Below are 17,044 nucleotides of genomic sequence, written 5' to 3'. Positions count from 1 at the left end.
ATCTTGGTGATAGCATCCTTTTAGAGCAGTGGTTCTCAATCTGTGGGTTGCTACCTTTTTGAGGGTTGACCTTCTCTTTCATAGGGGTCACTTAAGACCAGAAATGTCAATTGTTTACCTGATGACTCATAACAGCAGCAAAATGACAGCTAAGTAGCTGTCTTAGGGTTTCAATTCCTGCACAAACATCATGACTAAGAAGCAAGTTGGGGAGGAAAGGGTTTATTCCATTTATACTTCCACGTTGCTGTTCATCACCAGAGGAAGTCAGGACTGGAACTCAAGCAGGTCAGGAAGCAGGAGCTGATGCAGAGGCCATGGAGAGATGTGGCTTAATGGCTTGCTTCCCCTGGCTTGCTCAGCTTGCTCTCTTATAGAACTCAAGACTACCAGCCTAGGGATGGCACCACCCACAATGGACCTCCCCCCTTGATCACCAACTGAGAAAATGCCCTACAGCTGGATCTCATGGAGGCACTTTCCTAACTGAAGCTCCTTTCTCTGTGATAACTCCAGCCTGTGTCAAGTTAACACACAAAACCAGCCAATACAGTAGCAACGGAAATAATTTTATGGTTGAGGGTCACCACAACATGAAGAACTGTATTAAAGGGTCACAGCATTAGGAAGGTTGAGAATCACTACTTTAGAGACTAAAGAAAGGTGTCCAGGGTAGGGTACTCAAAAAACTATAAATTCAAATATTTATTCATTGTCCTGTTTTATTTTATAAATGCTAAAGTTGCTTCTTTTGGAAGGGTATTTCCTTTTTAGAATCTAGTAGAACATCAGAAGTTTCATACAGAGAACCATAGTGGTAAGATAGTAAAGGCTGCGCTTGTCTTGGGAATTTGTGAACTTAATTTAATAGTACAGTTATATAGTCCTTCCTGAATTTAAATATTTTACTATAATTTAAATTTTATATACATTTGTTCAAAAGGAAATAGGGTACATCCCCTCAGGTTTTATTACTCATGTTTAACTTTGCCCATTTAAATATATTTTTATTTCTTATTGTATAGGAATGTATTTGCACATCTGTGAGAGTGGGTGAGTGGGCATGCACATGGAGGTCAGAGGACATCTTTGGGGACTTGGTTCTCTCTTGCTTGGTTTTTGAGGTAGGGCCTCTCTAACTGTTTCTACTGCAGTGTTAACTCTGGGCTAGCCAAGAAGATTCTGGATGACACGTCTGTCTTCAAAACTGGCTCTGTGCATGGTCTTGAGGGATTGAACTCATGTTACCAGGCTTGCACCACAACCACCTTTACCCTCAGAACCGTTTCAGTGGCCCTGTGTCCTTTCCCATAAAATGGTGTTAGTTCCAACTTCTCAAGGTTGCTTTGAAATCAAAAGCGACAGTCCATGCAAACTCTCTAGAAACGTGCTTACAATAGAATCAACTCGAGTAGCTATTGGTGCATGGTATACATTTAGGTCATTCACACTTCCTTTTTTTTGTCCCCACTATTTAAATGTTTTATTTCATGTCAGCCGGGGCTCCATCCCAGGCTGCTTCATAGGTTCTCTATGGGCTGGTGGGGCCTGTACAGATACTTCTTCTTGTCCAGCTTGGTTTCTGAGAAGACCTCATTCAAGTCATCAATGGTCATCAGGTCAAAGGGAATTATGTTCCTCATTTTCTCCAGCTGCTTCTCATACTCCTGGGTCCTGAGCTGAGATTCAGACATGAACTCAGCTCAGTTCTTCACATCCTCCTTCTCCTCCTGGTCCACCAGGGCTGTGTACTTATCCTCAGGCACAGGAATCTTCAGGGCATTATACTTCTCTTCAAAATCATCCACCAAGCCAGCTTTGGCCACATTGGTCTTGTCATAAGCCCAGTCAATCACAGGTGGTGTCACAGACAGAATAGCCAACCTGGTGTGGAGGGTCTCATTGCAGGACTTTAGGGCATTTCCAGTTGTCTTCTGGTTCTAGGGCATGATCGCCACAAAAGATACCCAGTCAACGGATTTTAGAGCAAGTTTATGGCCAGCCATCTTGGGATACTTCACCAACCCCTGGTGAAGTCATTCACACTTCCTAATGAGAGTCGACTTTTGCTATAATTTGAATTTTCTTTTCAATCCTGGGTCTTCGATATTTTCCTTTCTTTGTATAGGAGTGCCAGTGCACAACCAAGGAAGTCCATCAGCTTTATTAACCCATCAAAATCAAGTGCAGGGAAAGGATATGCTGCCTCAAACCCAAACAAAATGGCCGTATCAAGAACTATGGGTTTTTTATCTGACATGAAGCCGGCAGAAAAACTAAACGTTCCTAGCACTAAAACAGTACAGGTAACGTGCTTTTTTTTTTCTTTTCCAAATCCTTTTTGTTACGTTAACTTGTTTACTTTTTGTGAACACGTTTATGGGCATGGCCACCCTGGCACAGGTGTGGAGGCCTGTGGACAATTTGAAAGCTTCCTGGTTCTCTCCCACCTTGTGTGTTTTTAAGATTAAATGCAAATTGTCAGCCTTGGCAGTCAGCACCCTTACCCACTGAACCATGCTGCCAGCCCACAGGTAGTGTGCTTTGGAATTCTGTTTCCCTCTTAAGATTATTTGTTAAGTGTGTATGGGGGGAGGTACGAGCACAGGAGAGCATGTACCTCTGGAAGACGATGACACATTCTCAGGAACTAGAGTTACGGGCAGTTGTCAGATGGTGGTCCTGAGGTCAAAACTCTGGTCCACTGTAGGAATTGTCAATGCTCTTAATCCCACTGAACCATCTGTCCAGTCCCTGAGTCTATTTTTAAATAAACCCATAATTTCCCTCCTCCCAGCAGCTGTCAAATGTTACAGCTTGACTGAACTGTTGTTTTTCTCTTAAACTCTAATAAAATTGTCCTTGAGTTTCTATGTGTGCCAGAGTGACCATGTGTGGGACAGAGGACAACTTGAGGGAGTCGAGTTCCAAAAATAAAAAACCTGCCACACTGCTGTAGTTACTGAGAGCATCCGGAACCTTTGAAATGCTGTGCTCAGCTGGTCCATATCTGCAAATGTGTGAGAATGCACCCAAAGATGCTTCTACTTAAATGTTTACTGAGCAATTCTCACTGTGCCCAAAACTTGGAAGCAATTCATCCTATCTGTTAAAAATACAGCTGATAAATAAAATATAGTATAATATAGTTGAATGAATTACTTTATAACCATAGTAAATTAAAAACATTTAAGAAAAAATAAACACTTGGGGAAATAGAACACATTGTTGAACAAAGGGTGTTAGCTATTAAGCAACATATAACTGTAAAATTTCAAAAAGAAAGGAAGTTTCTTTAACCCACGTGGGAAATACCAAGCGTTGGCAAATATCTGGTGAAATCAGACCTTTTATCTCTGCTGCTTGAGCCATTTTGGAACCATAACAACATCTTAAAGGTGAGTGTGCATGTAATCTCATACCCAGAAATTCCAACCAACAAAAACTCATAGATTAGCATATCATATGAGAAAAATATTGATAGCAGCACCATTTGATGGCACGTGCCACCTATGTGTGACACACATGTGAGCCAGGGTGCATACGTTAGGTCAAAGGACAGTTCTCTTCTTCCCCCATATGGATCCTGGGGGCCCACCCTGAAGCATCACATGACAAAGAGCACCTGTACCCACCGAGCTGTTTAACCAGCCCAGCAGCACCATTTGAAAGTCAAAAAAGCTGGGTGGTGATGGTGTAAGCTCTTAATTCCAGCATTTGGGAGGCAGAGGCAGGAGGATCACTGTGAGTTTGAGGGCAGCCTGTCTATAGAGCAAGTTCCAGGACAATTGGGGCTACACAGAAAAACCCTGCGTCTAAAGACCAAAAAAGAATAAGAAAAAAAAGACAAGAGTAGAAAACACAAATTCCTGCTGATAGATAAATAAAGCATGATACATTTCCACAGTGAATTACTATGTAACAATGAAATTAATAATCTGTGGCTATAGCCAGTAATACAGATGAATCTTACATGCATAACAGTGAACAAAAGAAACCAGTATCAAAGACTGTATTCATATGGTTTCACCTGAGTGATGCTTACAGGCCAGTATGTGATGTCAAGATAATTACTGCTTTTGATGGAAGATACTAGTTCTCCTGAAAGAAAGATCTGGGATGCTGGTAAATTATTGTTCCTAAATCTGATTGCCGAGTACAACAGTGTTATTCACGAGGTTGTGAGCTTCATGCATACTTTGTGTGTGTGTGTGTGTGTGTGTGTATTCTATGAAAATTAAAAATAAACTATTAAAGGTACTTAACAAAGCTATGACTAGAAAGGAGAGGAAGGATGTGAATGTAAAACAGTTCGTGATTATCACGGCGGGGAGAAAGGTTTTTGATCCACACGGACCAGTGAGGGGGTCTGGAGTGGGGGTGGAGAGGCACCAGTGGTTCACTATTTCCTTTATTGCTGATTGTAAGACTGTGCTTTATTTTATTTAATTACGTTTTTACGCGTCAAATTTTGCAATTGAAGGGAATAAACCTGATACAAGAAAGGAAATATCAGTAGAAGGCTATTAGAATAGATATTTAAAGTATCTTTTATTTGACAATTTCAGCAAAGTGACAGGTGGCACACTAACACACAAAAATTATTAGCCTTCTGCGGTATCAGTGACAAACAAACTGAAGAACAGGAAACAATCCCATTCACAATAGCTTCCAAAAAGTGCCTTGGGATAAACCCCACCCGAGGATGTAAAAGACCTCTATAATGAAAATTAAAACACTGAAGAAAAAAATTGAAGAAGGCACTAGTACATGAGAGTCTCCCCATGGTCTCGGATGTCGACACTCACCGTTGTGAGAATGCCTGTCTTTCCAAAGTACTGACCAAAATCCCCGTAAAAAATCTCCATGCTGTCCTTCACAGGAATGTGAAGAATAACCTTAAAATGTATATGGAAGAAGCAGCAAAGACTCTAGACAGCCAACACAATCCTGAGCAAAATGAGCATTGCTGAGGGTATGACAAAACCCAATTTCAATTAATACTCTACAGACCTAGCATTATAAACAGCATGACACTGGCACAAAACAGACATAGGTCACTGGAGTAGACTAGAGAATCCAAGTACAGGGTCATACAACTGTAGCCACCTAATTTTGATAAGGATGGCAAAAATATGCACTGGAGTAAAGATGGCCCCTTTAGAAAGTCCTGGGGAAAGTGGATAGCTGTGTTTAGAAGAATGGATAACATCACCCTGGACAAAGCTAAACTCCAGATGGATCGATGAACTCAACATAAGACCTGAAACAATAGAGGAAAAGAGAAGAGAGCTTACGTCAGGATTCAGGCATAGGCTAGGACACTCTGGACAGCATTACGACCATTCAAGAAATGAGACAAAAAGCAACAAATGGTATCTCATGGTGTGCAGCAAAGGAAATTGTCAAGCAGGTGAAGAGGCAGCAATAGAAAGGGAGAAAATCTTTGCCAAATATACATCCAGTGTATGCAGAGAACTCACAAATCTTATTATCATGAAAACAGCCCAAGCTAAACAATGGAGTAGGTGTGTAGCACTGAACGGATTTAAAAAAAAAAAAAATGGGAGTTTTTTTGGGGAGATTTAATTTCTGTTTTAATCTTACTAGTTTTCACTCATCACATGTTTTGTTTAATTTTTGGTCTTTTTGTTGTTGTTATGGAAGACACCCACTACTCTTGGACTAGTATTAATTTGTGGCTTTCCATCTACTTGTATTTGTTTGATGAAATTGGGCTCATTTGTGCTCAGGGAATCCTAGTGGCCTGAAGGATGGTTTCCTTAGCACCCACACAGTGTCTACCTCTTGGTAATTTTGGTGTGAAGTCTATCAAAACAGCACCATCTGTTTGTTTCCTAAGTCCATTTTCTTTCTACACCTTGGGATGTTGAAGTGTCACATCTGTTTACATCTCTTTTATGCTTAGACGTGTTTCTTGGAGGCAGCAAATAGACAACCCCTGCTCTTTAATCCATTCTGCTAGTCTGTGCCATTTGATTGGGGGAATTGAAGCCTAAAGATGTTCACCCTTCCTGCCATCTTGCTGGTTTTGTAATGTTTAGGTCCCTTCCTCACTTCTTCTCTTCCTTAACTCTTATTCTAACATGATTTTTCCCCCGATGGCCTTGTGGATGGATTTGTTTTTCTCTCAGTCCAAAGGATTCCTTTATGGATTTTTGTGTAAAAATAGCATACTAATCATAAATTCCTTTCATCAGGTTTTCTTTTTGTGGGGGTGGGATGAGGATATATTTTCTTCAATTGTAGCAGACCCTATTGTATGTGTTCTGTTTCAGAACTTGAAACACATCTGTCTAGCCCTTCTTACCTTTAACTCTCAGATAGATAACTTTCTGTCACTCTGATGGGCCTGCATGATGTGCATGTGGCTTCGAGTTTCTCTCTGGCTGCTTTTAATATCCTGGTGGCACCTACCTTCCATATACTTCTGTGTGTTTCATGTTTTAGTCACGATGCAATGAGAGGACACTCTTTTATGTCTCATTTGTTTAGTGACTTAAAGGCCTCCAGTATCTGGATTGGCATCTCTTGACTTTGAAAGTTGTTTCCATTGATCCTTTAAAAAGTGTTTTCCATGCTTTTGGAACTAAATTCTCCTCCATCTTCTCTGCCCAATCAGCCACACATTTGCCTTTTCTGAAATGCCTATCCCAGTGTATTCCAGAATTCTCGCTGTTGTAGCGTGGGCTCCTTTGCCTTGCCTTCAAGTTCAGTGTTCTGTAATCTCCTTGTTTCACACTATTGATGAGACTTCCCCCAGAGCTTTTGACTTGACTCATTGTTTCTCATTTCTAGAATTTTAGGTTGGTTTTTTTCTTCGGTATTTCTAGCTCTTTGTTGAAGCCCCATTTCACATCCTGCAGCATCTTCCTTATTTCATTCATCTGTGTTCTCAGTCAGGATCTTATTTGAACGTACAGACTTTCTCTTAAGCTCCACTGCAGGGATTTTACCCTTCCCACCCTCATGAGATGCCATTACTATAGAGTTTGTAACTTTTGGCTGGGTTGTATTGTGCTGACCACTTCCTTGGGGCTTACATATCTGCTGTTACTTATCAGCCACCTTTTTTTCCCCCCCAGTTAAAGTATTTGCTATGTTCTCATGGACTTTGGAAGTGATACAGTTGAGTGTGTAGTTCAGCAGATGGTTCCTCAGTCCAGGAGCCGAGTGACTGGTGTAAAGTCTGTATTATTCTCTGACTAGAATATTAACTGTGAGAACAATCACTGCTGCCTGATATTCCCATGATGTAAATATCATACCAGCTGGTCAGTCACATTGGTGCCTTTGACCTCAATAACCATTGGAGGGTAAATAATCAAGGATAATATGGCATATACTCAGAATTAAGTATTAAGAATATTTTTTAAAGGAAAATAAAATTGAGGTGGGTAAAGTAAGTAGGAGGGGAAAGTTGAGAGACCATATGGTCCACAGATTTTAGAATTGTTAAATAGTAGAGGGTTATAATTAAGAAACAAATTGGACCGGGCAGTGGTGGTGCGCATGCCTTTAATCCCAGTACTTGGGAGGCAGAGGCAGGCGGATTTCTGAGTTCGAGGCCAGCCTGGTCTACAGAGTGAGTTCCAGGACAGCCAGGGCTACACAGAGAAACCCTGTCTCAAACAAACAAACAAACAAGTAACAACAACAAAAAAGCAAATTGGGAGGGGATAGGATGAGAGAAAGGAGAGAGGGACGTATGCAATGTCGCTGAGCAATGTAGTGAAGAATGTCTTAGAAGAAACTGGGTGAAGACACATAAACAATAGTCCTAAGACCCGAGCAACACGCAAACAAAAGCAAAACTATCAGGAGACATTATCTGTAAGACTGGAAAGAAAGAATTAAGACAATTAGAAAGGTGAACATTTTAGTTATTTTTCTCTTGTTTTGTTAAATCACCATAACCAAGGCAACTTATTAAAAATAAATTTGGTGGAGGGGGGAGGGCTTATGGCTTCAGAAGGTGTCAGAGTGAAGTAAGAACTTAGAGCTCACATCTTGATCCACAGCCATGAGGCAGAGAGCAAGCACTGGAAAACACAGTGAAACCTTAGTGTCTACACCTGGTGACGCACCTCCAACAATCCTTCCCAAGAGTTCTATCAACTGGGGACCAAGTATTCAAACACAAGCTGTGGGGCCATTCTCATTCAGACTGTCAGAGTATATGAAGAGTGAACTGCTGACACAGCTGGGCTGAACTGAGGTTCTTGGGTCCCTCCAGCTGTAGTAGGCTCTACTTGGTACTGTGTGGAAAGCATTTTTTCTTCAAACCTATACTTATAGTATTGCAGAGTCCAAAATATTAATATTATAAGTAAAGTATCATTTTGCCATTCTGACTTCTGTGTGTTTTATCATTAGAGTGTATTATTACTCTTTAAAACTGCAATATATATGTGTGTGTGTATATATATATATAAATATATATAAACATAATATATATATATATATTTTTTAAAGCTTTTTGTGACTGTGGATGATGGTGCTTGCCTTTAATCCCAGCAGTCAGGAGTCAGGGACAGGTGGATCCCTGAGTTCAAGGCTAACCTAGTCTATAGAGTAAGTTCTAGACACCCAGAGCTACACAGAGAAACTGTCTTGAAAAACAAAAACCAACCACCCAAACAAACAAACAGAAAAAGAATTAATTAGTTTGTTGTCGGGCTGGAAAGATGATGGGTCAGGAGTTAAGAAAAAATACTCACTGCCTTCCAGAGGTCCTGAGTTTAATTCCCAGCAACCACATGGTGTCTCATAGCCATCTGTAATGGGATCTGATGCCCTCTTCTAGTGTGTCTGAAGAGATCAACAGTGAACTCACATAAATAAATAAATAAATAAATAAATAAATAAATAAATAAATAAATCTTTAAAAAGTTTGCCATCATGCCGGCAGTTTCTATATGCATCTTGCCTCTTGACTACATTAAGGGGCCATATCAAGTGACTGGCTATTCTATCTAGGTCTCTTTCTGAATGTACTGTATGTTATTCAAACAGTGACAAAAATGTGCTAACATCCTCAGATCGCATCGCCTCTGTATTCACTACTAATACACAGGCATGTGAGTACAATTTTCAAAAGATACGTGGCTAGTTAAATGTGAAGTATAACATTTTGAATCATTTAAGTTTTTGTGTTCATTTTGTCCTAAGACCATGATACTTAGTATTTTTCTGCTGTACTTTTTTTGTTTACCAAGAATTCGAAACCTCACCCTGTCTATAGTTATTCACGCCATTAAACAACCATTGTTTTGCAGGTGCTTGATCCAAAAGGAGTTGATGTTACACCCCGACCTCTCTACCATCCAGATCCACATGCTGCATCAGCAAAGCCAAACAAACTCTTGACATCACAAGAAGGATCGCTTGGATCAGATTATATTTCTTCCTATAGCCTCTATCAGAACACACTAAACCCTAGCATGTTAGGGCAGTACACAAGGTGAAGTTCTTTTGATTTCACTAAGTTTGTCCTTCCGTTTGGATTCATACGTCCAGAATGTATATTAAGTTTCCAGTTTTCTCACATCAATCTATCAATTCTAGTATACCAGCACTTACGTTTTAATTATTCATGCTCAGAGCTTGACTGAATAGTTTCCCATACATTCCAAAACAGTGTTTAAAGTTCACCTCTTGGTGAACAATTCATTGAAACCAGGAAAGTGAGAGGAAGATAGAGTGAAGGATGCTTGTTTGTTTAAAATTTGAATTTGAATTCCCTTTTGAATTCTTGTGTCTATTTCCTGGGCATCAGTACTTATGCCTGCTGAAAGCTTTTCCTGGGGAGATGTAATACACACCTCCTCACCCCAGGAAGGGAAGGACATTACTTAAGAGTGGATGATGGGTTGCTTAAAGGAATAAGGATGACTCAAAAAAAGCATCTGCATCACAGAGAAGCAGACGCCCACACGGTGACCACAAGCCACGTCTCTGGAGCTCCCTGCAGAACCTGTAAGCTGCTCCAAAGTCCCAGGATCTCTTCCCTCCTCAGCTCAGCTGCTCAGTCTCCCCCCTGGCGCTTGCTTACCTGTGTTACGCTGGGGGCAGGCTTTTGAGAATCTTCCAAGTTACTATTTTCCCAGGCATGAACTTCCGTTTACCTCCTGAGCCCCTTGAGCTTTCCCCTCGTGTAGGGAGGGTTTCAGTGTGGAGGAAACTGCTGTTGGTGTGTAGCTAGCTCTTGAGTTAGCTCTTGAGAGGATTTCTGGGAAATTGGACTTTGGGAGATGAGTTGTGAAGAAAGGGGAGAACCCAGGTGAGAAGCAAAGGGAAAAGTGTCCTGGGCTGAGCCCCTCAGAGAACCAGAGACAGGGAAACACCCAACCACGAGATGCCAAAAAGTGATACTGAGGATGGAGTTGGAGAGGGAGTTGTCGTTTAGACATTTGTCCAAAATGTACATTAGGAACATAGTGGTGGCCTCTGGGCATAGGTTTAAAGAACAGGAAAAATCAAGGGACGAGTGTAAAGTTGCTGTGATTTGCGTTGCTTAGATGACTGCAGTACGTTTGGTTTTCCCATCTGTTATTGTAACCTAATTTATATTTTTAGTTTCTCATAAAGACACTGAACAAATGAGTAATGTTAATAATTTTCAAAGGTCAGTCCTGGGGAGCAGTTCAGTGTCGAAGTCGAGTATCTCAACAACTGAATCAATATCAGAGGACCTTGAAGATTCATCTTACAAGAGGGATAGATTGGCTAGTTTTACAGGTAATAGAAAACCCTTTTTTATGTACTCTTACAGTTTTCAAAAATTTTTTATTTAGTTTGTGCATTGGTGTTTTGCCTGCATACATGTCTGTGTGAGGGTGTCGGATCTTGGAGTTACAGACAGTTCCGAGGTGCCATGTGGGTGCTGGGAATTGAACCTGAGTCCTCTGGAAGAGTATTCATTGCTCTTAATCACGGAGTCAAGTCTCCAGCCCCTTAATTTTACAGTTTTATGTATTTTCAATAGTTTAAGTATAGACTCCCCACAATAAAATTGTCATGTTGTAAAACCTAGATTATTTTACCATAGATTGTATATCATTATAAGATTAATTTCTTAGTTGTGCCTGAGAGTTGATAAAAAGATGGAGCTGAGAATGTATCTCAGTGGCAAAACATTTGCCTACATGGAAGGCGCTGAATGTTTAGTCCTTAACAATGCCTCCACTCGTGTGTGTGTGTGTGTGTGTGTGTGTGTGTGTGTGTGTGTGTTACCTAAAGAGAAACTCCCATTTTACTTGGACATGTGGATACCAGTTGATACTTGGAAATCATTAGCATTCTTTTTAAGTATTTATGTGTGTATGTGTGGGGTGTTTTGCCTGCATATATGTCTATGTACTCTGTGTGTGCATTGCCTTTAACTAGAGCTACAGACTGGCAGAAGTCTTCATGCCAGTGCCAGAAATTGAACCTCCGTTTGTATGTAAGTGTTTCTAAACACTGAGTATCTTTCCAGTCCCTCCACCCTTTTTTGAACTTCAATTGCCAAATAAATAATCATACTCTTTTCATGAAATATCTGAGTGGTTCACTCTTGGTTTTATACAATAAAAGAAACTAAGAACTGTTCGGAAATAACTGATTTCTTGCTCATCTGATACATATCAGATGAGCAGCAAAGAAGTAAAAAAGTTATTGAACAAAAACCCAGCCCTTCCTACTGTCAAAGGAAAAGAGAAAAAGAAAAAGAAAACAAAAAAGAATGTCACAGACAGAGCAGCCATTTGTGTTCCCATTAGCCACAGGCAGACAACTTCAACAACAAAAAGTATAGTGCTGGGTTATGACTCATATTAACAATATTCAAGGGCCCACTCTTAGATATTTGATAAAAGGCAGAGTATACGCCTGTAGAGAATTCTAAATACATGCGTAGATATTTGTCCCTCAAGAGGTAGCTTCCTGTCCTCTTAAATGAAGTTTTGCACTGTAACTTTCTCCAGACTACAGTGTATGAAACAGAACCCAGTTTCAGCTAAGAGGTAATGATGTCAGGGCTAAGTCATGTTGAGAGGCCTTGATGGTGCTGTAAGATGATTTTCCTCCTCTGCATCTTCCCGGAAACCCATGTCCTGCTTCAGGCATTCCTAAACGGGAACATATTCTACAAGATGCATGATCAATACTCTTCAGTCTTCTAGCCAGGAAACTGCCAAGGTCTAGGAAAACCTCATGTGGTGTTTTGGTAGATATTTTGGAATAAATTATGAGGTTTATTTTTCAATATTTATTTATTTATTTACATTACTGTCATTGCTCCTCCTCTTGGTCCCCCCTCCCACAGTTCCTTATCCCATTCCTCCTCCCCCTTGCCTTCAAGAGGGTGCTCCCCCCACACACACTCTTCCTCCTTTCCTGGTTCCTCAAGTCTCTGGAGGATTAAGTGCATCTTTTCCCACTACAGCCTGACCAGGCAGATCTCTGCTATATTTGTGCCAGGGGCCTTGGACTGGCCTGTGTATGCCCCCAGTTGGTGGGTCATTCTCCGGGTACTCCCTGGGGTCTGGGTTAGTTGAGACTGCTGGTCTTCCTCTGGGGTCACTCTCCCCTTCAGCTTCTTCAATCTTTCCTCTAATTCAGCCATAGGGATCCCCGATTTCAGTTCAATGTTTCGGTGTAAGTATCTGCTTCTGTCTCAGTCAGCTGCTGGTATGGACTCTCAGAGGACAACCATGTCAGGCTCCCATCTGTAAGCACATCATAGCATCAGTATTATTGTCAGGCCTTGATGCCCTCCCATGAGCTGGAACCCAAGTTGGGCCAGTCATTGGACCTCCTTTCCTTCAGTCTCTTCTCCATTTTTGTCCCTGCAGTTCTTTTAGACAGGAATAGTTCTGGGTCAGAAATTTTGACTGTGTGTGAATTTAAAAGAAGAATTAATACCAGTACTCCTCAATGACATTAAAACTGAAGCAGACTGGAATAAACAGTGGGTTTTAGATGAAGAAGTATCACGTGAGTTCATTAGTTATATTAGGTACAAACAGCAGAGGAGTGGTTTACAATGGGGACCACTGAGTTCAGGCAGTACACACACATATTCTTAACAAGTTTTCTACACCTTGAGCTATTCTAAAATGAATAGATTTTCTAAGCTACCTTAAAGTCTTCCACAGTCCTCTGGGTCTTCTGATGTACACACTTTCAGAGCCTTGGAAACACTTGGTGTTTCATTTGGGCGACAGCATCAGGCACAGATCATCATTCGCTCAGTGTGGAGAATAGTGTATGACAGGTACCTTTACATGATCTCCTTAAGTGCCTGTGGCTGGCTAGGACATAATGAATTTGTGAGGAGATAGAGGTACTGTTTTGTAACTCAGTCCGATTGTAATTGCATTGGACCGATTGTAGCTGAACAACAACTTAAGGAAGGCTTCGTGGCTCGTTCTTTACTGAGGTCTCTTAATGTGACCAGATAATATGCATTTTTCTGTACCTCCTTCTGAATTCATGGGGAAAAAAACCATATTGGAACCAAAATGCTACATTGTGAGTAAAAGTGCTATTGAAACCCCAAAGTTGACGGACTCACCCATTTATTAAATGTAAACCACTGCAGAGCCTTTCCTATTACTCTCAAGGGTCTTCCTGTGTGAAGACATAAAAGGGAGCCGTGATTGCTGTACACAACTGGAGATCACTTGAGCAATACCAGGCATGGAGAAAGATGTGCTTCCTTCATCACTGGAAGCAAAAAGCACGTTGATAGGTTTCTAGGTAACAGTGCAAGTGTAGTCTCTGTCTCCTGTAAGGCTAGTGTGGAGCTGGTGATCATGACGCATGAAATACATTGCATAGACACACATGGCTGCTGGATTAGTTCCTTAATATGTATCAAATTCAAGTAACATTCTGTGGCTTTGGCTGGATAGTGTACCTCTGCCACTAAGATGGTAAATAAGACTAACTTTCCCCAACTCTAATATATAACTGGCAACATATTTGATTCTGTGTGCCACATCTTATGGAAGGTTATATTTAGAGCTGCATATATGCTACAATGCTACTTTATATATAGCCGAGTCACTAGCCATAAAAGTGAACAGAGAAGCAAGGGCCTGGTTGGTTTGCTTTTGCTGTCTCAAAATTAGCATTGTTCCTGTGGATCTTTCAGCTCACACCTTCATATTTTCTCAGACTCACCTCAGAACTGTCCGTGTGGATATCTGATTTACTTCTTTTTGCTTACCCTATCTTAGTCATACTTACTTATTTAAAACCCTGTCTTTATTCTAAAATCTATTGCACAAACAGTATTTCTTAAGAGTTAATCATTAAGAAGGACTACCTTAAACACTTCCTCTTTCCTGACCTTTATTTGATATCATATTAGCTACAAAGTAGACCCTCTTCTGGGTGTTCTTCCTTTAAAATTGTAGCATGAACATGTCCATAGTTTCTTTAAAATATATTTGTTAGCATTTAATGTACACAGATGAGTATGTGTTACTATATGTTGATATATATACATACAGACCAGATATTGGTTGTGTTTGTTAAAGGATATTTGTGATTTTTTCCCATTTCTTCTTTTTTAATTAGGTATTTTCTTCATTTACATTTCCAATGCTATCCCAAAAGTCCCCCATACCCTCCCCCGCTCACTCCCCTACCCACCCACTCCCACTTCTTGGCCCTGGCGTTGCCCTGTACTGGGGCATATAAAGTTTGTAAGACCAAGGGGCCTCTCTTCCCAGTGATGGCCAACTAGGCCATCTTCTACTACATATGCAGCTAGAGATACCAGCTCTGGGGGGTACTGGTTAGTTCATATTGTTGTTCCACCTATAGGGTTGCAGACCCCTTTAGCTCCTTGGGTACTTTCTCTAGCTCCTCCATTNTTTTTTTTTTTTAAAAAAAGATTTTTAGTAAGTTGTTTTACTAAGGTCCTGACATTAAGAGGAGACTGAATCTTTGTCTCTGGAAGGTGGTACATATTCTTGCTTTAATGTCTCAAAGCAAGTCATTCTTTACCCATTGCAGTCTTATGAAACCAGGCTCATTCCCCTCCTTCTAAATATATTGAAAATACATTGAAGCCTAGATTACATTTATGCCTTTACTGCCAGTACACTGGAGGTGGACACAGAAGGCTTGCGAATTTGGGTCCAGCCTGTGCTACATACTGAAGTCCTGATTCAAAACAACCCCAAACTTACTGCACTCTGACCTATATGCCACATCCTGGTTGTTTCTAACCCGTAACCCATTCCAAACTGTCTTCAGCTCTGAAATTCCAACTTTAGTAACCTTCTAGGGCATTGGGACTCTCACTATTCTAAAGATTTTGGCCAATCCTTTACAACATATTTATTTATGGGAAACTTGAGATCATTTTATACTTGTAGTGGCCTACATCTGATGAAGAGTCTCCTGTCTCTTGGTGGTGATGATTAGAGGTGGACTATAAATTAATAAAATAAAGTAGCCTGATAGTAGCAGGGTTGCCCTTGGGGCTGCCACTGATAGCTGTAGCAACAAAGCAGGGCTCTTCCAGCTGCTCTCACAGAGGTTAAATAGACACTTGCTGTGTGTGAATCAGCACTATATTTTAGGACTAGGAGGCGTGCACCCTGGCAGCTCCAGGATGATCTCATGATGTTGTGCATTTTAGATGTACGAGTCCTGAGGTCCACAGCTGAGTCAGCCATATCAAAGGAAGAGCTGGAGAAGACTATAGAAATCATCCTCACTGAGACAGAAACACTGAGATTTTTTGACCTGCCAACAGTCATGTTCTCAACAGAATCTGAAGAAGCTGAGAAAATAATGTATGTATAGCTCAGTTGGGTAACTCAGATGCTGAATTCATATGGTTTTTTTTTTTTTTTTTTTTTGAAGAGCCTTGGAGACTTCTAGAAATCTCTGTGAATTACATACATACCCTATGATCTTATATGGACAATATTTACATCACAGGACATTTTTCTATGGGAAAAGCCCTTATCTTTAGCATAGCCTGTGTAATTATGTAAACTTCTTAAGAAGAAAGGGCAGTGGTCAGGTAGTACAAGTTATAGTGGGCAAAACCAAGTCCTCGTGTCCTGTCACCATGGTGTGACCATGGTTAATGTGTGTTACAGCACAGCTAGAAAAGAGGGTATATACCTTCCTGTGACTTAATAAAAACACTCTATGCTGGTACTTACCCAAAGTACCAGGCCCTAAGTTAGAATCCTGAGTGCCCACCTAAGAAACCTGTGTGGCTGATGTGGGAGGGGTGAAGTTAGAAGGTTTGCTTGGATTTGCCAGCTGCTGGGCCATCTTCAGGGTCAGTGGGATCTTATCCCAAAGGGTGAAAAGAGTTAGAACAGGACTGCTGACAGTCTCCTCTGGCCTTTGTATACAAGCCCTCACACGCAGATGTGAGTACAGCACACATTTAAATTACTGCCACACACACACCAGCAAAAAGAAATGCATTCAAAAATTCCCTCAGATAGGATTTAATAATAATATACCAAATCAATAGAGACAAGTCATTATGAAAAGACAAACAGTATCCTAAATTCAGACTCTGAGAATGTTAGAGATATGGCATGATTGGACACAAAATATGAAATAGTTATAAAACATTACAGCAATCAAGACAGTCAACACATTTACATTAAGAAGCTCAGAATGATGCATTTTTTTAATAAGAACTTTATGCAAATGTCAAAAAGCAAGCATTAGCTAAAACATAACTGAGTAAAGATTTAATGACCTCGAGAAGCAACAGCTTCTGGGACAGGCGAGAGCCACAGAGCTTATGAGGCAGCGCCATTTTCGGGCTCCAGTCATCAGGCCACCTTCCTGGCCAGAGGACAGGTGTCCACCCGGCCCTGGAGGCTTTTGCCTCAGGATCCGAGGAAGCCATCTTGGTTCCGGGACTCCACAGAAAGTAGTCTGCACAGGTAAGCGTGTGAACTACTGAAACAACAGCTTCTGTGACAGGCCAAAGCAACACAGCTTCTGGGAAAGGTCCTGTTTTGGGCCTTCATCTTCGGCCAGGAGG

General features: G+C 40.9%; 1 protein-coding gene and 1 pseudogene across 7 annotated transcripts in view; one reads left to right on the top strand and one right to left on the bottom strand.

The window, feature by feature from the left end:
• Wdr78 (WD repeat domain 78) overlaps positions 1–17,044 on the top strand; it is an 83,495-nt gene that overhangs the window by 12,470 nt on the left and 53,981 nt on the right. For 5 of the 7 annotated variants that reach the window (XR_003836401.1, XM_021161646.2, XM_021161645.2 and 2 more), the window contains exons 2-5: positions 2,129–2,306; positions 9,300–9,484; positions 10,649–10,761; positions 15,662–15,818. Coding sequence is in view for 6 of the 7 variants with exons in the window: in XM_021161646.2 (XP_021017305.1) it covers positions 2,129–2,306; positions 9,300–9,484; positions 10,649–10,761; positions 15,662–15,818 (633 nt within the window). In the remaining variant the exon portion in view is untranslated. The remainder of the gene's footprint in view (positions 1–2,128; positions 2,307–9,299; positions 9,485–10,648; positions 10,762–15,661; positions 15,819–17,044) is intronic. The other 2 variants (XM_029475697.1, XM_029475696.1) reach the window with 1 other exon arrangement.
• On the bottom strand, positions 1,521–2,006 carry LOC110293783 (annotated as a pseudogene).

This window comes from Mus caroli, chromosome 4 (genome assembly GCF_900094665.2).
Source record: "Mus caroli chromosome 4, CAROLI_EIJ_v1.1, whole genome shotgun sequence".
NCBI lineage: Eukaryota > Metazoa > Chordata > Mammalia > Rodentia > Muridae > Mus > Mus caroli.
This window is presented reverse-complemented; position numbering and strand designations above follow the sequence as displayed.